Source organism: Clytia hemisphaerica, unplaced genomic scaffold, assembly GCF_902728285.1.
Source record: "Clytia hemisphaerica strain Z4C2 unplaced genomic scaffold, Clytia hemisphaerica genome assembly, whole genome shotgun sequence".
Taxonomy (NCBI): Eukaryota; Metazoa; Cnidaria; class Hydrozoa; order Leptothecata; family Clytiidae; genus Clytia; species Clytia hemisphaerica.
The window spans coordinates 1104299-1130250 of record NW_027104280.1 but is presented as its reverse complement, the minus strand read 5'-3'; the positions used below and the strand labels follow the sequence as shown (position 1 = coordinate 1130250).

At 34.7% G+C, this 25952-nt stretch overlaps 2 protein-coding genes across 4 annotated transcripts in view; one reads left to right on the top strand and one right to left on the bottom strand.

Moving 5' to 3' along the window:
* Positions 1–23510, top strand: part of LOC136816955 (SMC5-SMC6 complex localization factor protein 1-like) — a 31400-nt gene extending 7890 nt beyond the window's left edge. The window contains exons 7-13 of one of the 2 annotated variants that reach the window (XM_067073296.1): positions 12123–12297; positions 12677–12994; positions 13265–13353; positions 14179–14255; positions 14940–15110; positions 15314–15433; positions 22010–23509. In XM_067073296.1, the coding sequence (XP_066929397.1) occupies positions 12123–12297; positions 12677–12994; positions 13265–13353; positions 14179–14255; positions 14940–15110; positions 15314–15433; positions 22010–22425 (1366 nt within the window). In that variant the 3' untranslated portion in view covers positions 22426–23509. Of the gene's footprint in view, positions 1–12122; positions 12298–12676; positions 12995–13264; positions 13354–14178; positions 14256–14939; positions 15111–15313; positions 15434–22009 lie in introns of both variants that reach the window. The other variant, XM_067073297.1, reaches the window with a different exon arrangement.
* Positions 255–25952, bottom strand: LOC136816961 (uncharacterized). Of its 2 annotated transcripts, none has more exons than XM_067073304.1 (3): positions 25446–25952; positions 745–911; positions 255–525 (listed from the first exon to the last, which is right to left on the bottom strand). In XM_067073304.1, the coding sequence occupies exons 1-3, from the start codon at positions 25507–25509 to the stop codon at positions 355–357; spliced, it is 402 nt and encodes a 133-aa protein (XP_066929405.1). In that variant the 5' UTR covers positions 25510–25952; the 3' UTR covers positions 255–354. The 2 variants fall into 2 exon arrangements, with proteins under 2 accessions (XP_066929405.1, XP_066929404.1); XM_067073303.1 differs by lacking the exon at positions 25446–25952 and adding an exon at positions 1283–1542.

The window sequence follows — 25952 nt, the reverse complement described above, 5'->3', positions numbered from 1 at the left end:
TTTTTGTAGGTATAGGGTTCTAAGAAGGAAAAGTCCTTAAGTACCCGGATACTTTTTGGGTTGGTATGGGGTCTAGAAGAGAAAAGTCCTTAAGTACCCGGGTACTTTTTGGGTGGGTATAGGGTCTAGAAGGGAAAAGTCATTAAGTACCCGGGTACTTATTTGGGTGGGTGTATGAGTCAAAAAATTTTTAGATAAGTACCCTCTCTAGGCTATGCTTTAGTACCCTGAGGCTTGACCCCCCCCCTGTATGGAGTTCAACGTTATGTAATATACTTTATTTATACTATTACCACTTCGAAATTTCACAAAACAAAACCGTATGCCTCATTTAGAACCAAATTCGTTTTGAACTCATGATTGATATTTACACAGTTCTCCACGTTCATCTTGAGATAATCCAAAGCCATTACCACCACCATCACAGAAATGAATCTCTTGTGGTTCTCTCCACGCATGCTCTCCGCTAATCGTTGGAATAGAATCCGCGTCATCCTCCATAGTGAAAGCTTGTTGAGGCATTACCTGGAATTTAAGAGAAAGCAATGATGAATTCAGTTTTACTCAAAATATTTATTGATTACACATTAGCTTGTTTTTTTAAGAAGACAAATATTGTTGCGACCCGGGGTTGTGTAACTTTCATCGCAAATTTCTTCCTATACCTGTACTTGTCAGATGTCTACGATATAATTACTTTAGAATTGTATAAGTAACAGAAAAAGAAAACAATTAATAAAAAACCTTAGTTCTTGCAAGCTCTCTTTCCTCATCATTTGAGATGTCCTTGGTTAACAAAACAAAGAGACTTGTGAAATGCCACGTGGTGATCACTACCAACACATGTGATGAATACCATTCTTTCAGTAAATATAGTAAGGCGCACATCAACAAACCAAGTATAATTCCACCTAAAAGTAAAAATATACAGTAGAGTCTCCATAACTGGAACCTCTATAACTCGAGTGTCTCCCTAACTCGAAAATGGTTTTGGGTCCTTTCAGGCAACAAAGCCTTACAAATAAGAACAATTTAAGAACAATGCTGAGCCTGAAATTAAAATCAATTTCAAGCAATTTAGGGGTCGTAGTAAAAATTAGGTATAACGCCTAAAATAGCTCAACTAGACCCGATAAATAAGAACATTATTAGAACAATTTGAGGCTCAAAAAACAATCATAAAAATCTTACTGGTTCTTATAATCCATCCCCTTCTGTCTTAAAATGACCCCCCCCCCAAAAAAAAAAGAACAGTTGATCTCAACAATACAAAAAATTGTACCCAAGTAGAACAATCGTTTGGTATACACTGTTTTCTTGGGAGATTTCTCAAACAGTTTGAACATCAGTTTATGAATGACAGCAACCAAGGTACCACTCCCCATCACCAGAGCTGCATGGATAGGATAATATATGAATCCGAAAGTGAGCCCTGTTCCCATTACAACAAGCAATACCAAACTCCATACCATTCGCTCTATAGTTTTCATCTTGTATCCGAAAAGCATTTTGTTGACACTTCTACACGATTCTATATTTATCTTCTTTGTTTCATCCATCTTAATTTTTTAAACTTTTAAATGATAATTATGAAAAGAATAACCAGAAACTTTTCTTAGATTGGATGACAGAAGTTTCCCGTTATTTTGAAAAAAAAGGCGCTTATACACCTTCGTTTTCTTTCGACGATATTTTGATCGTAGACAATTTTTATGACCATTCAGCGCATTTCAAGGTTACATTTCCTAGTTTGAAATTCATTTATTTATTTTAGGGATCTTCTCAAAAATAAAACCGATTATTTAATCGAATTTAATCGAAATATTCGCTTATTTTCTGCATAAAATTCGATTATTTAAGCGAAATAATTCGATTATTTAAGCGAATTTAATTCGAGTATTTGAGAAAAATATTTCGCTTAAATACTCGAATTTCGCTTAAATACTCGAATTTCTCCATTATTTTAATCGAATTTCGATATGGAATTGATAATCGAATTTCGATTATGGAATTGATAATCGAATTTGAGATCAATTTGAAGCACACTTGTAAAAGCGTAAAGTTTTATGTTTTGATTCATTTTCTAGGACTTACTGTTTATCAGGAATTTGTAGGTGGTTGAAAAATTCAATGACTTACGTTTCGATTATGTGATGTTTTCTTACTTTCACCGAAAATTCATTCATTCCAAATAAATCAAAAGTGCAACCAAGATGCACTACTATATTGTACGCCTAAACAACACCCGATGATTTTCTCGAACATTAAAACCATTCCATTGGTAAATAAATTCAAAAATGATCGGGTTTGGCTGAAATTTGGCACACTTGTTCCTTGGGTGAATATCTGGGGGTGCTTTTTCATTTTTTGAAAATTTTCATTTTTAAGGGCGTAGTCACGACGAGTTTTCGCCAAAACGAGGCTAAAACTTTGAGGCAGGCTGGAGACTTCAAAAATGGTCAGATTTTGCCAAAATTTGGCACACTTGATCCTTGGGCGAATCCCTTTGGGTGGTTTTTCATTCTTTTAAAATTTCCATTTTAAGGGCGTGGTCATGAGTTTTTAGTTGAAATTGGTTACAATTTTACAATTGGGCCTACGAATGATTTAAAAACACTGAGGTTGAGCCCAGTGCGGTTAGCACGTTCGACAGTTTAAAATTGGTCCTGGATTCTTTAGACAGGGAACATCTAAGGTTTGCTGGAAAAAAATTATAATTTTTCCAAATTTATTGCTCGTGGGTTTTCGGAACAGATGTTTTATACTCCTTCCTAGATTTTTTGAAGTGCTTGGGAAATAGCTGGCTCCTGGATTTTACTCCGAAATTCCCTCTCCTGGGAAAAAAAGAGTATTTTGAAAAATTCCGCCGCTGGTTGCTACTATTAAATAGTAGGATATGACTGCGTACTTATTACTTATAACAACTACCCCCCCCGAAAAATGTCATATCAGGCACATAACTGTATAGGTCGGTATGTATAAAAGAAAGAATTTTGGCGGGAAACTGCTCACTCTGAATCGCTTATTGAGTGTTTCGTTGGTTACTAATACAACTTTGTAATTTTTTAATCGAATTTTTTAAAAATCAAAAATCATGAGTGATAAAGTGCTTTGTTATAAGTTTCAAGGCGAAAACAACTACAAGTCAGATTGGGCATCCTATTATCAAGGGGCTGTCGTCGGTGATATGATAAAGGTGACTTGGAAGAGGAAGGAGATGGAGGTGGAAGTGGTGGTATTTGGCACCGTACAGGAGATAACAGGTATTTTGTAATATATTGTGACTAGAGTATCAGGTCTTGTTTTTGAGAGCTCTGCTAAGATTTATATATTGTGAATGAAGTTTCTTAAAATCCAGACATCAGGCTTTGTATAAAACAAATAAAGGCCACTGTGTCGAAGGCTGAAGCATAATACTTGATTCGCAAAATTAAGACAAAGAAGATTTCTTCTCCGTTTTCTTGCCTAGTGTTAAGTAGAAATATTTTATGGGTTTCATCAGTTCAGAATTAAAATAAGGGTTTCATTGTGAGCGTTTAATTTTCTTTTTTAACTTTCGCCGATAAATATTTGTGTTTTTATTGAAACATTCAAATTCAATATGTTCGAATTTCAAAATGTTCGAATTTCAAAATGTTCGAATTTCAAAATGTTCGAATTTCAAAATGTTCGAATTTCAAAATGTTCAAATTTCAAGATGTTCGAATTTGTGAAAGATTCGAAAACTGTTTAGGCTTTATTTACACCGTATCAATAATTGTAGCGAAAATTAAAAAGATAAAATGAAATGAATTTTACAATAATACACCTTTCCCGTAATTCAAATTTTCATGATTTTCACGAATTTTGGCTCTTTTCGCGAAAGTAAATGTCTTTAAAAATTCAGGGTGATATAATATCATAAGTAGAAAGAACATTCTTAAATATGAGAGGATGAAATATTTGAGCATTTGAAATTTGAAATACAGACTTATTAAAAGCACACTTCATACTTTCCACGGCTAGTTCGAAACGCAGGTTCAGGTTTCAGGTTTCAGGTTACAGGTTCAGGTTTCAGGTTACAGGTTAAAACGGAATAATTGCCAGACCAAATATATCATTTCGACTTGAAGACTGCAGACCAGATTAAAAAAAATTATATTTTTATTTTTCTCTTTTCTGTGTATGTTAAAAGTTTTCTTTTCTAAAGGCCGTGATACACTTGTCAAAATTTTTTATAAGAATACGACGTTTGAACGGAGATAATCGTGCATCTTTTTTATAAAAATATAGAACGTTCAGCTTTAACTATATACCTTTCTAAAGAAAAAAATGTACCGGGTGTCCCAGTAAATTCTTCCAGAGTTTCCAAAAGTATAAAAAATAGCTCAGAGGAAACAAACATTTTTTTATCTTTTGCACACACCAACACACTAAAGCACAACAAGACGAGCTGATCGAATTCGAAAGAAAAAAAACATTCCAAATTCGAAAAAAACACATTCGAAATTCGAATCTTTGTCTGGTTTCTCCTAGCCTGTACCAGACGACCACGGCTTTTTCCTCGACACCGTATCGTCTGTAACTTTTTACATTTATTCCCCCAGAGATTCGTGGGGGAATAAAAATCCTCGGCTTCAAGCCAAAGGACCGTAGCTTTTGACTGCAGCAAAAACTCTACCAATAAAATTTGTCACCGCGAAGGAGTGTTTTTGTAAACAAAGCTCAAAAACAGAGGCGGGAAGAGTAGGAACTGATGTTTTGCTACATTTCGAACGAAAACATTCGAAAATATGTGACTTTAGAAACATTCTAAAACGTACCAAGAGAGTTCGAAATGTTGCAGAATGTTGTGTTTTTTATTTATTTTGTGCTTTGAACTTTGAAGAGTCACTCTTCAAAAAGTTTTTGGAATGACTAGTCGTCATTAGTTGTCTAGAATTTTCCAGAAATTAATAGTACGAATTATAAAGGGAAAGAGCAGAAAGATGACTACAAGAAACTTTCTCTGGAGCACTTACTGCTTATGTTGGATTATTTTTGTTACATAAAGACTTTAATTTTGGTAAAATGGGCAAAGATTGACGAATGGTTTTATGAATTTGTCGAAGAATGGACAGTGGTGTGATGAGACACACAAATTAATCAAACATATCTGTATGCTGGAATGATAGTGGTTGGATTTTTGTTAAAGATTGCTCCATGGATCATCCCTGCTTCGAACAAACTTGGAAGTACAGGAGTATATACTTAGGCTCCTTGTTTTTGTTACCAAAATAAAGCACTATTTTTTCATTTCGAAAGATTTGAGTAACATTGTTTTTAATCGCTTGTCAGATCGTTTCTATCGTGGACATTTCTATTTCTATTCAGACAGTGGACATACAGAATGCATGGTAGTGTATTTCATAATGAGAAATGTTAACAAAGAGAATATATGTTACGTGGTTGGTGTGGTGGCAAGCACAATTCGAGAGGTCCACCAAATAATTTTGATGGAATCATGAGGAAATGTGGCTCTGATGGTCTACAGCTGGATTATTTTATTTATAATTTTTAACAGAATAATCCTCGAGATAGGAGACCTTTAAAAGATACCTTTTCTTTCCTTTTGTGGATTCTACCGGCGGTGACCACTATGAGTATAGAAATAATTGTTTGAAAGTTTCGAAATAATCAAAACATGTTTCAGCTTGATAAATGCGAAGTACAAATCCAGAAATCAAAGTAAATCTTATTTATATATTTTATACTTTTTTTACTCTTTTCAAGGGAATTTTGCATACCACAAAGTGGTAGGAATCTTTTGTCGTTTTAGGTGCATAATTTTTTTTTTTAATTCTTGTATTCCTCCGTTTTTATGTATGGTGGTAAGCTTTATATTTTCTATTTCAAAAAATTTGAGCAATTTATTTTCAATGCTTTTATTGATAGAGTAGGGTTGTTACTTTATCTGCTTTTTACTTTTTGGGCAGTGAAATTTTATAAACAACACTCAATACATTTTTTGTTGTGTTTAATTTTTGTAACATTTTGTACAATCAACACAGCGACACACCTCACAATATTTAAAAAAAATTCTGCAATAAGTCTCAACATTCAAGTTTTTTCTTTTCCCTTCCACCCGCCCTTCTTCGTTTATGTTTTCGGCTGCCATCTTTTTTCGTCGCTAGTGACGTCGAATTTTATAAAAAAAACACGGCGTCGACAAATTCGGTCAAGTTCTCCATCGTAGACGCGAAAGTGGTAACAAGTGATAGACCAACAGAGTGATAAAAAAATCGCGTGTTGGGATAGAGATAGGCTAGGTTTCTCCGCGCCCCTTGATAATTGAAATAAACAAAACAAAGAGTTTCCACTTTTCATAGAAACCGGGCTTTATAAAGCCCCGTGCACATCTGCAAAAAATATGTAATTAGATTATGTAATCTTTTCTCGCTATTTATTTTGAATAAACGAGAAAACAAAACGCACCGTCTGTAAAATGAATATTAAGTCAGTAAATTGAATACGTTTCAAAATAAAAACAGACATTTTACTTTGTATGATAATTCAATGACTACTAACAATTATAGAATAATTTATATATTGTCGAAACCGCAAAGCTCCACTCTACACGTTGGGATATTTTATTTTTGAAATTTCCATAAAAAAGATTTAACCTGTAACCTGAAACCTGAACCTGTAACCTGAAACCTGAAACCTGAACCTGTGTTTCGAACTAGCCGTACTTTTCATCAACCCCGTAGGAAAGTATGCACTAGGGGGAAATTTTTAAAATCGCTCGATTTTTTTAGACAAAGCATTCTTAATTTTTTGAGAGCTTTCCAAAAATATACAACAGGGCTCTGTTTTCTCAAGCTAAAATTTTCATTAATTTTTCACCCTATGATTTTTGCCTGAGACCGTCGTATTTGTCCGAAAATCACACCAAAGTGTCCAAAAAAAAATTGGCACCCAAGTTATTTTGATTCCCTTACCCCTTAGCTTTCCAAAAATGTATAACAAGTGCTTTGACTAAAAAAATCGAGCAACCTCAAAAAAACGAAAAAAATTTCTCCCCTACTATAATCTGTCTGGTTATTAAAGTCAATATATCCAATTGTATTTTAGAATTCATCCAGAACGCAAAAGGGAAAACTAAATCGAAAAAGTCTCAGTCCATGAAGACACCAGACGATCCCAAAAACGGTATGTTATAAAGCTAAAATACTGTGAATTAAATGTCTTTGCGATCCTATGTGATGAAATAATAAAATGAATAACTTGGCTAATACTTCATATATTGGCATATATTCATCGGCATATGCCGACATTGGCAAATAGGTCGAACCTTAAAAAATACGAACGACAGTTAAAGGGTTAATCTAATACATCAGGTCCAGATGAGGAAAACTTAATTCAATTAATTAATATACAAAAATATTCCTCACACTTCAGGCGAAACGAGTCAAAGGGTTCAGAATCTTCCGAATGAAGAAATCGTCCTTCCATCATTAGGTAAAAAATATTGTTGATCAGTGTATATATCCTCCGAACCCGCATAATAAAGAATGTTCATAGAGTCTGGCCACGGAATGATTTTTAAGCTTTTGATTTATTATATTATGTGACCCGCTTTAATTTTACTTTATACGCTTTTTTTAAAAACATCTAGTCTGAATAGACGATATCGCGTTTAGATAAATGCAATGCATTCTGGTTTCTCGGGGACTCTCAAAGGAACTATAATTTCGATTATATACTGATCTGGAATAGATTATAATTCCCTTGAGGGTCCCGAGAAACCAGAATGCATTGCATTTATCTAAACGCGATATCGTCTATTAGGATCCTAGCCTCAGAATGCTGTAAAAATATTTTAGGATAATCTTCCCGGTTTTTATAAAAAATTTATGCTTTTAATTAAACTAATTAAACCAAACCTTTTTTTAGACAAAGAGGCAATCGTTCAACAGAATATAGAGGAAACTGAAGTTACCACCAAAACCGGTATATATTTTCGCTTAGTTATAAGACCGCTTTATTCGTGTCAAAAATCAAGGGCTACATGACCTACAGGTAGCTAGTTATAAAAAGCGCAACAAACTTGTAAAACAATCAAAAGTAGCCATATTTGGTTTGATTTTTTATTTTGACATGTGACATTTGTTTTGATTTTGTATCCGCATACAGTTTGTTTACAATTTCGCAAGTACTGTTTTGTCCCTTTAAAATGTATGTATTTTATTTGAGATCGAATTTCGAATGACGTCATTTTTTTCTTCTTTTTTTTTCCAGTTGCTATTCAAACTGAAAACGTAAATGACACGAACAAAAATGATACGAACCAATTATTACATCAAGTCCTGGTAATTATAATTTACATATAGTAAATAGTATAGAATTTTTAAGGTCTTAAGGGCTCTGACCATAGTCAGAAAATTAATTTTAGTATCTGAACATAAAAGTTATGTTTTAGATTCTTTAACACTTTTAACAAAGAATTGCCTTATAAATTGCTTTTGAATTAAACCCCTTAAGAGTAATTAAGAACTTAATTGCAAAAATGACGTTATGAACTTTAAAAAGACGTTAATAATATGTTGCATCACCTTCTTTTATAAAAAGTGCTAAGTTTTAATGGGTAATTAACCTTTTTGTTTCGAACTTTTTTCAAACTGACCGCAAAGAATTGAACTATTTTAAATTTTTCAAAATGTTCTTTCTTCGCTGAAACTAAGCTCTTCAAAGTTGAAATACTCTTCCTCGCAAAAGTCTTCATTTTCTTCTTCATCAAATTTTTTCAATGCAATTTTTGAATTTTCAGATTCAGGAATAGTTTGTCTAACAGAAAATGTATCACATGCCATAGTTTTGTTAGTTACATCAGTCAGAAACACATTTAAAACACGGCAATTATGAAAAATTCACTATGGTCAGAGCCCTTAAGTATAATTTTACGTTAATGTGAAAAAAGCTTTACAAAAGAAGGATACTGTTTTCCAATCAATTTATCAACCCTATTTGCTCTAAGGAGGAGGCTTTTTTATACCGTACGAGCTGAATACTTTTGTTTTATATCTTCATAAATATCAATATTAAATCCTAATCATTTTGCGACTTATCCTAACAAAGCTTTAAAAACAGTCGGCATTTGCCGAGGTTCACCTTATTATGAGAATAAGCGGTACAACTTTTTCATGTCACACTAAAATCAATCCAATTACAACTCTTTTTAAGAAATCGAATGAAGAAATAAAAGATATGGTGCTCCATCTGAAAAATGAGGTGGACATTATCAAAAGATTTATCTGTAAAAAGAAGGCCACATTCAACCACCACCACCCCAATGCAAACCCAAACCCGAACGCAAACCCACAACCACAACCACAACAACAACAACAACCACAACCACAACAACAACAACAACAACAACAACAACAACAACAACATTGATTTGGGGGGTGTATCGAGACATCGACTTGAAACCAAAGGTTTGCTTCGCCGGTCCCGATATGAGGGAAGCATTCGTTTCTGCTTGTCGCAGGTATACAAGTCCCCAACGAGGAGGGTGCTTCCGTCGAAGCATATGCCAACAGGATCGACGAAAATATCGATGCTCTATGTCCCGACTGTGGCGAGGAACCCCAAACCATCGAACACTGGTTCACAAATTGTCCAGCAACACTCGCCACCCGAAGGCAACATTTTGGGGAACACATCACGGACATCGACTTGTTGACAAAGGAACCTGGCAAGTCGGTCGCCCTGGCGAAGAGTTACTTCGGGGCCGACCTGTAAACAAGTCACCGATAAACACACACACAACAACAACAACAACAACAACAACAAGAAGAAGAAAAAACTCAACCAAGCCAAGAGATTGACAGTTTTTTCGAGGAAAATATAAGCTATATGTCACTGATGACAGATGACTTGTTTCCCAGCCTACAAGAGGAAGCGGTGGAAGAGGAAACAGTGGAAGATGAAACAAAAACGGACGATGAAGATGCCCCCCAACAAAAAAGAGAAGATCAATCAACCAAGCGAAGCGGATGCTAAAAAGGGAGCTCCATAATTCCTTCTCCCAGCACGAGTTGGCGACACACCGTTTCACAGCGGTGAATCGTACGTTTAAAGGTCAAGAGATCATTTGCGATGCGCTGTCGCCAACTCGGCTGAACAGGGCAATTGCCAAAGTCGACCAAAGACACCCTTTGGATATGGCTGACATCCGAGCAAGAAACGAATTGGGCGAAACGGTAAACCAAAAATGTAGGGCAGCCGTGAGAGCCACGAAAAAGCTACTTTAATCGTAGAAATTTTAGCGAGACTAAATTTAGCGTTTTAGCAAGTTTTGACAGCTGAATTGACAGATCGCTAAAATTTATCCGCGCGAAATTTCTGGTTATTTGCCTTGATACATTTTTATCAAGTGGAAATAATGTTTTAGTACAAAGAAACGCAAGAAAACAAGTTCAGTCAATAATGTAATACGAGTATTCGCTAAAATTTATCCACGAGAAATTTTTTGAAATCGTAATTCGCTAAAATAAATCCAAAAAAAATCAAGATTTTCCTGACTCGCTAATATACGCTAAAATTAGTCCCGCTAAAATTTCTACGATTAAAGTATAAATTTTATAACATCATTGTTCTACACGCTTTTTTTATAAGAATACACTTTACATGACCATCCATCGTGAAAATGGCCAAAAATTTAAGAAATATGCTAAGAATATCACCATCATGGATTTGGAAACTGAAGCTAATATTAATGCCATTTGTAGAGCATTTTCAATTATAACCTAGGAATGTAAGAACATTTTTGAATGATTTTCCCAAAAAAGTTACAAAAAGAATACCCATGATGATACACCATTCTTATAAAAAAAACGTGTAGTAGGGGGCATTTTCAAATTTCGACACACTTCACGTTTTTTTATTAGAACGCAGTTTATAAGAACAATTAGTCTAAATTGGTTTAAAAAATGAGAACATCTTAAAAACATTTTCAGCATGGGCAAAGAGAGGTAAAAAAATTGAGACATAATCTATCAAATTAAAAAGAGTTTTTTAAAAGATTGTCTCAAAGTTGGAAAATGCTAAGTAAAAACAAGGCAAGAAATAAGGACATTTGAGGCTGAAATTCGAAGAAAAAATAAGCACATTTAGACGCAGCCAAAATTAAGGATTAAATAATTTGAGAATTCGATTAAATAAGCGAATTTGAGAATTCGATTAAATAATCGAATTATTAATTCGTCCCTATAATAATCGAATATTTAACCGAATTCAAAAGGGATCAAATTCGCGTAAATAATCGAATTCAATCAACTAAATAATCGAATTCAAACCGCTTAAATAAGCGGATCATTAATCGAATTGCATACTCGAAATTCGATTATTATTTTTGAGAAGATCCCTTATCAATAATGCCTTTTTGTGGGCTAAATTCGGTTTCCATAGATTCTTTTAAACGGTTTTTTAATTGATGGTTATTACTACACGTTTTTTTACATAAGAACAAACTATATAAGAACATAAGGCTTCAATGGCCAAAATATTAAAAACAAGATAAGAACATTTTAAGGCTTTGGACTCTAAAACACCCGATTGAGGAAAATGGACAAAAATACTCTCAAAATGGGGAAAATAAGAACAATTATGAACATTTTTAGACTTAAAAGTCAAAATGCTAAGAACAGCCGAAGGCTTCAAAAATTTTGATATTCTTATAAAAACGTGTACTTAGTTGTGCTTAAAATATTCCCTTTGTTTTCAACTTGCATAATTGTTGTTGCATTGAGTTGAGTTGAAAATATTTTTCTAGATGCTCCTTTTTTAAACCTTTTTTTTCGAAAAAAAGAAAAGTCTGAATGAGACAAAAATTCTAAATTTCCTGAAAACTTTTAGTTCTTAGAAAACTGACTAAATAAATACACAGAAAACACCATTGTATTTTATAAATTGACTCATATAATTGGTGCTACCATTAGGGTACACTTTACTAAAGAGTTTGGTCAAAGATGGCGGATATAGCTTTGTCTAGGTTTTAAATACAGGCCAGTGGGAATATGGTCCTCATTTTTTAAATCCTAAAACTGAAGAGAAAATAATAAAGTTTTATTTTAAATGGTTCATCTTAAACTGTTTTTCAGAAGCAGCCAAGTTGACATCAAAGATACAAATCATCACTTATTGAAGAAGTTAAGGCTTTCACTGATTTACCAAACTTTATGGGGACAACGTCATGAATTGGCTTTGAACTCTACCGTCAAGGAGTTTGTGGAGATGACAGTATCGCTCTATCAAATGAAGGACAACTCGACTGAGGTAAGGAGTGATCCTTTTTTTTTTTGATGAAATCAGGTAGAAAGATAAACAAATAGATGTAATTACATTATCAGTCAATAATCAATTTATCTTATCAATTTATTTATCCTATACTCAGAGTTTCGGAGTTTCGTGCCATTTCAGGCAGTCTTCAGTCTTTTTATGTAATTAAATTCATGTATTTCTCTTAGCTTTCTTAAAGTGGCGAGAAAAATAAAAAATATTGTTTAACGTTTGTTAATCTAAGCTGTTTTTCCCCTATGTTTTCAGCCTGTTTTCGGTTTCACCTACTGTACGGTCATTGGAGACTGGAGAATATTACCGAATTCTTTCCCAATACTTTGTTTAATGACTAAAATCTTTGTCTTAATATTTTTAGGCTCTCCAATTACGACATATGTTCATTGGTCTTATGCGCATCATAGCCGAATGCTGTTCCGTGAAAGATAAACTTTTTACAGGCTATTATCATGGCAATGACGCAAAAAGCTTTTGTGGATATTTTACAGAATGCAGCTTGCTATTACTTAAGTCCCCTGACACACTGCACCGTATGAAAGTAATATTTTTGCGTGAGATTGGCGATACTTGGATAACGTATCGTGTATGCGAGGCCTTACTAGACCGGATGGATTCTTGCTTGGTACCGTCAAGGATAAAAGACTTGTCTGAAAAGACAATGTCCTTTGATAAAATTGTGAGTTGTTATTGCTCTGAGTTCTATATCCCTACTAGTCCTACTAGTGATTTTTGACTCTTTTAACTTTTAACTCGTCAAATTATCTATGAAATCTGTTTCCGCTTTACTGTATAACTGGAACTGATTTTGACATTTTTTGTTGTAAAATGAAGACGAGAAGGTTTAGCCCTCCCCTCCCCGCACGATACAGTGTTATGATTAATAGGAAACCTGTGGCTTAAACACAACATCATACATAATTTCTTATAATCCTTCCGTTCGTTTTAGATATTATATTACTTTTACATGTATCCTGGAAGAGCTGTTCGGAAGGAACACCCACAATTACGCACGCCCGTCAAAGACCTTCAAACCAGGTTTGTATTGCCAGCCATCTTACGTCTTTTCGTGTCATTGTACAGTATACAAAATTTATAAGCTTGATAGAGTGAACTTATATCTTTAAAAAAAGTCAATAAGCGGGGACCCTTATAACCGGTATAACCTTACCTATAACCGGTTCTAGTCTGAATGACAGACAAAACTGCATCACCACGGACCCGATAGAGGATATCAGAAGCTAGGCTACTAGCAACCAGATAAGATGCCCGTAGTCTTTATGGCAGGCAAAACCACAGGTTTTATGAGGAATATGAATCTGAATCACGTCTGCATAGTAATTTCTTGTTAAGCAAGTTTTTTGAAGTGGAAATCGTTGGTGTCATTAAAATTTCATTTAGATAGCAAAGTACACTAGTTCATGAATTAAACATTTTCTTATGAATTTTGTTGACAAAAATTAAATTAAACTATTATTGCTTAACTTGCAATGTCTTTTTCGAGTCTGCACCATTCAATTCCAATACAGGGGGAGGGGGTGGACGATCCTTGTCAAAACCAAATAATATTCTTATACATGCGTGGATACCCCCTGGAAAATGGCGAAATTTGCTAAAGAACCCTTGGAAAAATTATTTTCATACCTTAAAAGTGAGGTTTGACGAAGTAAAAACTGTATTTTACCCCCTGGAAATTTTAGAATAGCCTTTTATCTCCCGGAAAAATACACCTTTATACCCCCTGGAAATTCTTCTCAGATTACTCCCTGGAAATGTTTGTTCAACCCCCTAAATATAAAATGGTATGACCCAATACGTAATACATTATGGAATTTTAATATATTTCTCCTTCCCTTCGTTTAGAGTAGCCCAGCAATCACCATCGAATTCAGTGTCACCTTTGGTTTCACCCAAACGACTCAATAAACCGAACGGAAAAGGTACTGGTCACAACATCCATCCTTTTTGTTTAAGATATGCATGCTTTTTTTTGTAAGCATACAAAATTTCGTAAAACAGACTCGGAGATGCTTAGGTCGAGGGCTTGACAAGGCTGAAAAATGCGCATAAGGGTGCTTATATCCCAAACAAAATTGTAGGGAAATTCCGAAAATCGGTAAAGTCCCAACCAAGATAAGGAAAATAATTTTTTTGTAGGCTCAAGGTAATGTTTAGCATATGCTTAAATGTTTGCCATATCTGATCCTAAATATGCTTATAAGTGCAATGCCTTTAATATATATGTATTGTACTTACGGAACAATACTAAAGGAACAACTTTTTCAAATTAGTTGTACATCAGCACTACCCGATTTTTTTTGGCTTTTTGACGCTTTTGATTGTTGTGTGAACTTTTGAATAAAAATGTTTTCGAAGTTCTTTCGGGAATATTTATAACAAATTTAGAAATTGGGCTATTCATGGTTCGTAAATTCCAAATTCAATTCAACACAAGATTTTCGACGACAGCTTCCCGATAGCGATAATAAATTGATAAATCACATTAAGGCACAAGTGGTGCATATGTTTTTTTGAATATGGTCCCAAAAAAAACGAATTTTTGCAAAGATTTGGACAGAAATTCTTATATTACGACTGTTAAATGATCCGTTTTGTTCTCTCAGGTGAAACACTTTTGCACGTGGCTTGTAATAAGCGCAAAATTCATCGAATCAAAGCGCTCATCGAAATGGGTGCTAAAGTTAACACACAAGACAACGCAGGGTGGACGCCCTTACATGAGGCGTGTTGCTTTGGTAACCACGAAGTTGTGCAAGAACTCATGAAAGCCCCCGGTTAGTCTTATCAATTGTGAATTATCGCCCTGAATTTCTTGAGAAATATTGTAAAAGATCATCTAAAATACAGTTATGCGAGGGACTTAAGTTGCAATCTCACAGTTTTCATTTGACTTTATTTCGCGAAATAGGCAAATTCCCGCAATTAAAATAGTGAATATATCACGAAAATCACCACAAAACTTTTTGATATTTTCTAGATATTGATTTAACGTTGACACGTGGTAAAAAGACGCAATGCATTGATGGAACTACCGCATTGCATGATGCTGTAGAGAATAATTTCCTTAATATCGCCGAGTTCTTGTTACAAAAAGGAGGTATGTGCATAATAGAAAAGGTTAACCAGTCACACCTTCACAGCTGTAGCCTGTACCAAACTCTTCTTCGCTGACTGAAAAGATAACGCGAAGTTAGGTTTGTGACGGTTATGCAGCATTTCGTGCCTCAGACTTTTTTCCAAAAATTTCTGAATGTCTTAGCCTATCTCTATCCCAACACGCGATTTTTTGATCACTCTGTTGGTCTATCACTTGTTACCACTTTCGCGTCTACGATGGAGAACTTGACCGAATTTGTCGACGCCGTGTTTTTTTTATAAAGTTCGACGTCACTAGCGACGAAAAAAGATGGCGGCCGAAAACATAAACAAAGAAGGGCGGGTGGAAAGGAAAAGAAAAATCTTGAATGTTGAGACTTATTGCAGAATTTTTTAATATTGTGAGGTGTGTTGCTGTGTCGATTGTACAAAATGTTACAAAAATTAAACACAACAAAAAATGTATTGAGTGTTGTTTATAAAATTTCACTGTCTAAAAAGTAAAAAGCAGATAAAGTAACAACCCTACTCTATCAATAAAAGCATTGAAAATAAATTGCTCAAATTTTTTGAAATAGAAAATATAAAGCTTACCACGAAACATAACGGAGGAATACAAGAAATTAAAAAAAATTTTATGCACCTAAAACGACAAAAGATTCTTACCACTTTGTAAAAAAATATGCAAAATTCCCTTGAAAAAAGTAAAAAAGTATAAAATATATAAATCAGATTTACTTTATTGATTTCTGGATTTGTACTTCGCATATATCAAGCTGAAAAATGTTTTGATTTTTTCGAAACTTTCAAATAATTATTTCTATACTCATAGTGGTCTCCGGTAGACCTAGAATCCACAAAAGGAAAGATAGATAGATAGATAGATAGATAGATAAGATAGATAGATAAATATATTTACCGTGATAAAGCTATATGCGATATAAGATGTACAGGTCAAGGATAGCTGTTAAAAATAAGTACATGTTTTCATTTTTTGTGTTAAAAATAAAAATACTAGCTCAATTTATAAAATATAGTAGGATGTTTATATCAATGTATGTTTGCTCAAAGTATAAATAGTAAACTATATATCCTATTGGCTGCTGTGAGTGAAAAGAACGGAAGGGAAACACACGAAGAATAGTCAGGGGGACTAGTGTACTCGGAGTAACCTAATGTTTGGTTTTCACAAGTGTGGGGACACTAAGGTAGCAGGGGTTGCATGAGCTCCTGATCCTACATGAGACAAGGTACGAGAGAAAAAATGAGAGAGGAGAGAAAGGGGAGAAAAATGAAAAAAAAGTAAAAAAATAAAAAAAAATTAAAAAAAAAAAAAAAAAAAAAAGAGGAAGCCGGTCGTTTATTGTTCTGCAAGTTTAGTTAAAAGATAGCGATTAAGGTGGGATTTAAAAGTAGATTTGGAAATGTTATTCAGATTGTTAATTTTAAGTTTAGTATGAAGATTATTCCAGTCTTTGGTAACTAGTGTAGCTATGCTAAAGGAGCCATATCTTACCGTGTTTGTAGTTGGTAGTTCAAGCCTATGTGGTGATTGACGTGTTGCTTCTTGATTTGGTGTGCGACTAAGAAAATCAAGACAAAAATAACTAGGAATGGTTCTTTTGATAAAGTCAAATGCTAGGAGACAGTTTTTAACCTTAAGGAGTTTTCTCAGAGGAAGGATGGCAGATTTGACGTAGAGTGGGCGAGCCGATTCCCTGGGTGGTCTAAAGTGTATAACCCGTAAAGCTTTGTTCTGAAGGACTTCAATTTTCTCTAGAGAGGCTTGGGTGATATATCCAATGGTTTGAAGACAATAACTGACATGAGAGTCAAAAAGTGCATAGTAGACAGAGATGAGTGTTTTGAAGTCTACGAGATGTCTAAGTTTAGACAGAAATCCAACAGTGCGGGAAAGTTTTGTAGTAAGGTCATGAATATGAGGATCCCAGGAGAGGTGCTCGTCAAGAATGATTCCAAGATACTTAACCTTATTTGTTGGGTGAATTTTCTGTCCACTGAGTCTGAAATTCAAGTTTTTTGTAACTATGTTTCTGGATGATCTAAACAGGATCAATTCAGTTTTAGAAGCATTAAGACTAATTTTATTAGCTCGAAGCCAATGGACTAAGAGGGCAAGATCCCGATTTACTTTCCTGTTAAGCTTTTTTAAAGATTCGTCGCAGCAAATAAGGCTTGTATCATCTGCAAAGTGAATGGTTGTAGAGTTTTCTAATGATAAATGCAGGTCATTTATATAAATTATAAATAGGAGAGGGCCCAGAACTGAGCCCTGGGGGACACCGTGACTGACTGGTATGTATTTTAAAAAAGAGTTCCTTATCTCGACGCATTGAGATCTGTTGGTGAGGTATGATCTAAGTATTCTAAGAGTAGGACCTCTAATGCCGTAGTGATCAAGTTTGCTGAGAAGTATGTCATGTTCCACAGTGTCAAAGGCTTTTTGTAGGTCGATGAAAACTCCAGCAGCAAACTGTCCAGTGTCCAGGGCTTTTCTTACTAGTTCGGTTAGAGCAATCACAGCATGATTTGTGCTGTGACCTTTCCTAAAGCCAAATTGTTTGGTAGTGATAGTATTAGTATCCTCAAAGAAACGGACTAGTCTATAGTGTATAAGTTTTTCAAAAATTTTGTTTATGTTTGACAGTAAGGAGATTGGTCTGTAGTTGCCTACTTTTAGTTTAGATTCTTTCTTGTGCAACGGTTTAACCGTTGCTTTTTTCAGACATTCAGGGTAGATGCCATTTCTAATACAGTCATTGAAAATGTGAGCTAGGACAGTGCTTGCTGTTGGAGCTATCAACTTCAAAAAGGAAGTGGGAATACTTGAAGGGCCTGAAGCTTTGTCAGTAGCAAGTTCATTGATGAGTTTTAGGACTGCGGTAGACGTAATTTTATTAAAATACATGGAGTTGAGAGCCTGATCACCTAGAAAGTCAGTAAAGTTTTTGTTTGTTGGAGGAATTAGTTTTTTTGTTTTTTCAGCAATTGACCCGTAAAAATCATTGAATGCTTCAGCCATTTCTTTGTCGTTAGTAATTTGAAATTTGTTATGTAGGATAAGTTTAGGGGAAAGGTCTGTGTTTGATTTAATACCAATGATCTCATTTACAGCCTTCCATTTTAGTTTCAAGTCGAGTCTATTCTCAGAGAAGAAGTTTTTATAGTAATTGTTTTTGCTCAATTTTAGGAGTTTGGAGAGCAGATTTCTGTGTTTTTTAAAGTTTTCATGCTTTTGTTTTTTTAGTTGAGTGTTTTTAGCCTTCATGAATTTTTTATATAATTTGTTTTTTGTGGAAATGGATTTAAGAAGTCCTTTTGTGATCCAAGGATTTTTTGGGATGTGGGCCTTTTTCCAGGTAGTTTTTATTGGAGCATGAGTATCAATTATTGAGTTGGTTTTGTCAATGAAGGTTTTTATTCAGGGTTCAGACAGACCTTCGAAAATAAAATTCCCTGAGTTTCCCTGAATTTTAATCAATTTTCAAAGGTTTTTTCCCTGAGAAATTCCTCATTTTAACTACTTTTTCCCTGAGTATCAAGCAAACCATAAAAACTAAGCAGAGTCAAAAGAGATGTATCTTTAAATAAAAGGCACACAAATCAAATGGTAAACCTAAGGTAAAAATTAAAGCTACAAATACTGCATATGAATAAACACTTTAAAACTAAAAAAACTTTTAAATCTGTTTTTTCCATTCATTCTTCAAAAAATAAAATTCCCTGAGTTTCCCTGAGCAGACTGGGAAAAATTTTTTTTTCCCTGGGTTTCCCTGAGTTTCCCTGATTTTTCTGAAAATTTATCATATTTCCAGGTTTTCCAGGGTCTGTCTGAACCCTGTTATTTTTTCAGACGGAGGTTTGCCGCGTAGAGAGTCAGCCCAGTCTATAGAGAGAAAATCCATGAGGAAATGTATCTTTTAAAGGTCTCCTATCTCGAGGATTATTCTGTTAAAAATAAAATAATCTAGGGACTATCAGCCACATTTCCTCATGATTTCATCAAAATTATTTGGTGGACCTCTCGAATAATTCTGCTTGCCTGGTTATTACACCACCACGTAACATTCTGTATGTCCACTGTCTAAATAGAAATAGAAATGTCCACGATAGAAACGATCTGACAAGTGATTAAAAACAATGTTACTCGAATCTTTCGAAATGAAAAAAGAGTGCTTTATTTTGGTAACACAAAAACAAGGAGCCTAAGTATGTACTCCTGTACTTCCAAGTTTGTTCGACTCGGGGATGATCCACGGAGCAATCTCAAATCCAACCACTATCATTCCAGCATACAGATCCCATACAGATATGTTTGATTAATTTGTGTGTCTCACCACACCACTGTCCATTCTTCGACAAATTCATAAAACCATTCGTCAATCTTTGCCCATTTTACCAAAATAAAGTCTTTATGTAACAAAAATAATCCAACATAAGCAGTGCTCCAGAGAAAGTTTCTTGTAGTCATCTCCCTGCTCTTTCCCTTTATAAATTCGTATCTATTAATTTCTGGATAATTCTAGACAACTACATAGTGACTAGCCATTCCAAAAACTTTTTGAAGAGTGACTCTTCAAAGTTCAAAGCACAAAATAAATAAAAACACAACATTCTGCAACATTTCGAACTCTCTTGGTACGTTTTAGAATGTTTCTAAAGTCACATATTTTCGAATGTTTTCGTTCGAAATGTAGCAAAACATCAGTTCCCACTCTCCCCGCCTCTGTTTTTGAGCTTTGTTTACAAAAACACTCCTTCGCGGTGACAAATTTTATTGGTAGAGTTTTTGCTGCAGTCAAAAGCTACGGTCCTTTGGCTTGAAGCCGAGGATTTTGAATAAATGTAAAAAGTTACAGACGGAACGGTGTCGAGGAAAAAGCCGTGGTCGTCTGGTACAGGCTATGAATGTCTCTGCGGTGAAGCGTGTAACTATTTTCAGCATTCTTACTCTAGGGGCTGAGTTAGGTCCCGTATGCACATCGGCGTATAGTCATTTTTTCTTTTGATCATGAAAGTATAGTCCTTGAAGAGTCAGAAAACGTGTGTGGCGTTATTTGGATCAGGCTCAAATTTCCATAATGACGGATTTTAGATTTCAACCCTTTTTAGCCATCTTGCTTGAAAAAAATTTTTTTTTTAACTTTAAACATAGACATATTATATACCAATCGATTACAAATGTTATGCCAATTAAGAAAAATGTCAGAACGATGATTAGAAAATTTCGTTATCTGGAGATATGAAGCACTTTCGATTTTGATTTTTTGAAATGACTACTTTTGGTTCCAAATTTGCGGGGCTGTAACATTTGATTAGCTTACTTGATTTATTTGAAATTTTCGGAGGGTCTTTCCTACCGTTCAAATAATAAAATTCAGGAAAATTTATTTTTCTACATGAATTTCGAAATCCATAATGGCGGATTCAAAATTTTCTTTCGTCACATGAGCTCTTAGGCTCTGCTAGCCTAAGAAAAATATTTTTTGAGCTTAAAACCCTGCATATAATATAACACACACAAACTTTTCTACTCAATCGCATGTTCAAACTCGATACTTTAATTAGGGACACCCTGTATAGCAAAAGAAATTCTTGACGTAATGATATTAAATTGGTTCTTGTAAACTGTCAGAAGTGGAGTAAAATCAAGATGAACTTATAATTTTCTCGAGCTCTAGCTTTCCATATTATGGTGCGGTCATGATGCGGTTATATCAGTAGAATCGCTAAGAAATTCTGAGCAAGAAGATATAGGTACCTTTTCGTATAAGAGAGGTGTACCCAAAATATAAGCCCTAAAAGTTTGCGCATAATCAGGCTTGAAACAAAAGAATTTTGTAACAACACGCTAATTATGCAGATTTTTTACAACAAAAGAAACCTATTTACTCGACATAAACTCCCTTAAGGGCAAGAGACCTGGTATATGACGAGCCGTTTTTCCATTGTTTTCAAAAAGCTGTTTTTCCATCTCTTTACATTCCTCTGAATATACTGTTCTTTGGAAGAGACTAAAAATGGCTAGGTCGTAAAAAAGGTGTCACGGAACCCCAGGCTTGGCCCTCTACTAAATAAAAGACGCATAATATTTTGCTTGGCCGGCATTGAGTAACTTTGTCCACTGATATATAAATGTCATTGGGACCAACTGAGACACAGAATCTCGCTTACTTTCAAAATATTAAAATAGCCCGTGGTGGGCGGGCTGGTACAGGCCACCACAGCTGAGACATTTGAAAACTTGTGGATGACGGGAATTCCGTTTTCACAACCTATAAAAACCACGCAAATCTTTAGTTGAAATTTAATCTAAGTGCGTGGCAATCTTTCATTGGCTGCACTTCATTCATCATCATAAATGCAGAAACGATAAAAAGTGACATTTTAAAGGCTTGGGGACACGAGAAATGTTTTTCGCGTTGGAACAATGGAACATGCTCCATTTAATAGTCGTAGATACATCATTATGTATCTGATTCACCTTTTTATCTGTTGAATGTTTATGCCGTCTCTTACCAAGCCGTCTTAAAATTTTCTTTCGTTTTGTCTACAGGTCGAGACCTACTTCATTTGAGAAGAGCTGATGGGAAGACACCACTTGATATTTGCCGAGAACCGTCGGCGATGAAAACCTTGTTGAAAAGATATGAGAATGTGGAGTCATCTTCTGACTATACTAACGTCTCAATTGTTGCAAATCAACAGGTTGCTGTGAGTAGCATAAATAAAGAAATGTACCAGAGTTTCGTTTCACCTGAACCTCAGAATATGGAATTCTTTTTACAAATACTTTTGCAACTTATTACCAGTTACCGGGAATCGAACATAGACGGCTTAAGATGCAATTTGAGCCAACTTGAAGCACAATACAATGATTTATTGATGCATGTCAAATTACTGAACGGGGATAAGATACCCCTCAAATGCAAGCTGACTTTGAAACAAATTAAACGCGTTTTGTTTAGCTAAGAGAGAAGTATTACATATGATTTTGTTACTGAAGGGTTTTATTCATTCATATTTCAGAGGTCAATACGGGGATTTGTTAACAGCAGTTTGACAATTATTGTAATGCTCGTCTCTTTTAGTTTTTTAAAGAGGAATTTTCACTCTTTTATATACGCCATATCGACCTACAGTTTATGAAATTAGATGCTACGACCCAAAGACTATGGAGTCGATTCATTACTATGTAGTCAGATTACTCTGACGTCTTTTATTCAACCCAAGGAAATTTTTTCTGTCATAATGGTAGGTATTCTTCATTCTTCTGTCTGCCTCTCTCATCACCCCCCCCTCCGTCCATTCTCTTTTTCACCCTTCCCCCTTTTTCTCCGACGTGAAGAGATGTTTATACGGTCTTAAAGGTTTTGTTTTTAAATAGAGTGATATCGGTTGCTTACTCACAAGCTTTTTCATATTGGATTGACACAGATGTGGAGAAAGATTGGTCAGAAAGAGGAAAATGAAAATATTTTTTTGCTTATATCAGCATGATATAACAAGAGGCAGACACATGTCCTGGTATGATAATGTGTCTGATATGAAACGGGAACGCTTATATAAAAACAAAACCTTTAAGATATTAGCTTTAAATATAGTAGTGATATCAGTGATAAAGGCAACGGCTTAACCGATAGATATTTAAAGGTAACAGACCTTTCATGAATTATTTTGAGTGCAACGACTGCCTCGTTTTGAAACCATGGTGAGACTTCAAGTGTTGCTTTTTAAATAGAGTGAATTTCGAGGTAAGGATTGTTCATGCCTTAATACAAGAAAAGGTGTACATAAGAAATATTTGAAAGCAAACCTGATTAAATTAGGTCGGAAATTTTCATTAGATATTGAAGATTCTTTGTGTAAGTTTTTTCACTGTATACATTTTTGAGTGATTTTCAATCCATCAAAGTTTTTATGGGAATTGGACTTGAGGTGGGGTCATGGTATGATTTATGAGATATATTTATTGTAGTGGTATTTACAGGGGGGGGGTCAGTAGTAAAATCTCAGACATAATGACGTTTACTACGGTGGTGGTGTGACAAAAAATCTAAAAAATTTTTTACTACCTAGGGTAGTTAAATACTAAAATAGGTGGTATCTATGTGTTAAATGTTGAAAAAATTTTACTACCTGGGTAGTTAAAACTGGTAAAATTAGCAAATTTTTGCTATTTTTGTAATTCTTTTAATTTTTTGGATGACTTTTCTGAAAAAATCTGAAAATTTTTAAAAGTTGAAAAAATTTTCTGTTGGAAAGTTGTTTGCTGCAAACAAAAAATTCTCGAGATTTTTTGTCAATATAAAAAAAACTTTTATTCTAAGGACAAAACATTAATTTTTGCACAAAGTGAAAAATGTGTCACAGAAATAATCATTTTTTAGCTTTTTTTGTAAAATCAGTCCGAAAAGCAACCAAAAAATAGGTGGTCTTTATGACAAATTGTCCCAAAAACTTTTACTACCAGGGTAGTAAAATACCTCTTCCAAAAGTCTGGGTGGTGGTACGTAAAAATTCGTAAAAATCCTTTTACTACTCATATATGTCTGAGATTTTACTACCGACCCCCCCCTGGTATTTAGTGTACTATTTAGATGGAGATTTATTAGTGATTTTTATATATTTTTGAACACACTGTACATACTTCTAATGATCATAAAGAATCTTCTATAGAAAAATAATCTAAAAGATTTATACTCCTTATAAACTTAAAATAAAAACAAAAGTCCTTTTTCTATCAGGCGGTACTTTTTCCATGGTAGATTGCACCCGAGAATCCGGTATTTCGATATTGAAAGGCCAAATTTCCGGTATTTGAGAATTTTTTTGCCGTTACGCCGGCACATATCTAAAAGTCCGTACAACAACCAAACGCTCTTCTGAGGACTGATTGGTTTATTGGGCTCAACTACGTCATAATTTTGAGATTCAACCAATCAGTTTGATTTGATTGTTAAGCGGACTGTTGGATGGCTGTAAGTATGGCCCTAAGTGACTAAATTTTGGCTTGGTGACCAAAATTAGGGCCGACTAAAAGTTTGCAATATTCCGGTATTTTTCACCTTTGGAAGCCCCACGATTGTCAACGCAGTTATTCAAAATAATGAAGTTAAGTAAATCGATAAAATAAGGACGACGAACGAAAATTTAACAGGCTAGTGAGTTTCAACCAATCAAATTTCGTATTTTCACTAGCCTAATACATTTTTTGTCCGTCGTCATGATTATCCTGGTATGCTTAACCTCAGTAATGTCTAACGCTCTAACAGTAAACATCTACACAGTTTCCTAAACCTTTCTTTTGTCTTTTTTCACTTGATGCTCAATTGGTTGTGACTTAATTTCTCGTTCATTCAGTGTAGCTTGCGACGGCTGAGTGTGTCTTTTTCGTTTACACCTGTTATGTTTTTGAAAGAAGTTATGGAAAAAATATAAGAAGCTGTTCATGCCAGAATTCAATACCAAAAGTATACCAGCAGTCGGTGACGGCCAAGTCCATATACCTAATACACGTATCTCGTAAATAAATTTCAATGTGAAAAAACTAAACGAGAGAGCGGTCGATAAACATAAAATGAGAGCACTATAGTGAGTTGGGTTCTTGGCTGCTTGTGGTTGCTTGGACGATACAAGGCGTTTTCGAGATTTTAAGTTTTTCCAAAGGCGGATTGCAATTAATGAATATATTATTAACATTGTGCCAATAATGATAACACCCATCCAAAAAAACATCCGACGGGCGTTCCTCACATACGCCTCTTTGCCCGTCCAATTTATAGAAAGCTTGAATAAGATAAGAATCAATAGAAGGCCCAACCAACAACAAGCAATAATGATTTTCGAACGTTTGGAAGTAGAATGTACACGATGGAATAGAGGATATTTGATAGCTACTAAACGATCAAAAGCCAGAGCTGTTAGATGAATGAAAGATGACATCATAAATATTGAATAAAAAGCCCAAAACGAATCCCAGACGTCATTACCTGGATTATTGAGGGCAAAGATCAGTAACAAAATACTCGATATACAGAATAAGACATCAGCCATTGATTAACTCAATAGAAGGATTTCGTAACTTGACTTTTTTCTTTTTCGTATGATAGAACAACTCTGCAACGTTGATTGTAGCGATCACTACCGATAGCAGGATGTAGATATAGTAGATCGGTGAACCTTCAAATTGCTCTTTCAAAGTCATTTTTGATCACAATATCCTGACGCCCGTAAGATTGCTTGATATTTCACAGGTGGGTTTAAAACAATAGAGCAAGTACGTCGGAAACATGCGAAGGAGTGCAACGCTCGTTAAAGACAAAGAAATTACAATTACAAATCTCTTCCTTTGATAAGTTCGACGTTGTCTAAAACCGCTTATGATTGTACCCAAAAGATGAGGTTGTATTAATGATTGAACTTAACCAAATGAATAAATGATTTTTCTCAGTATGCGTCTTTTGCCTGAAATTTAACAAGACCAGATTTTCTCTCAA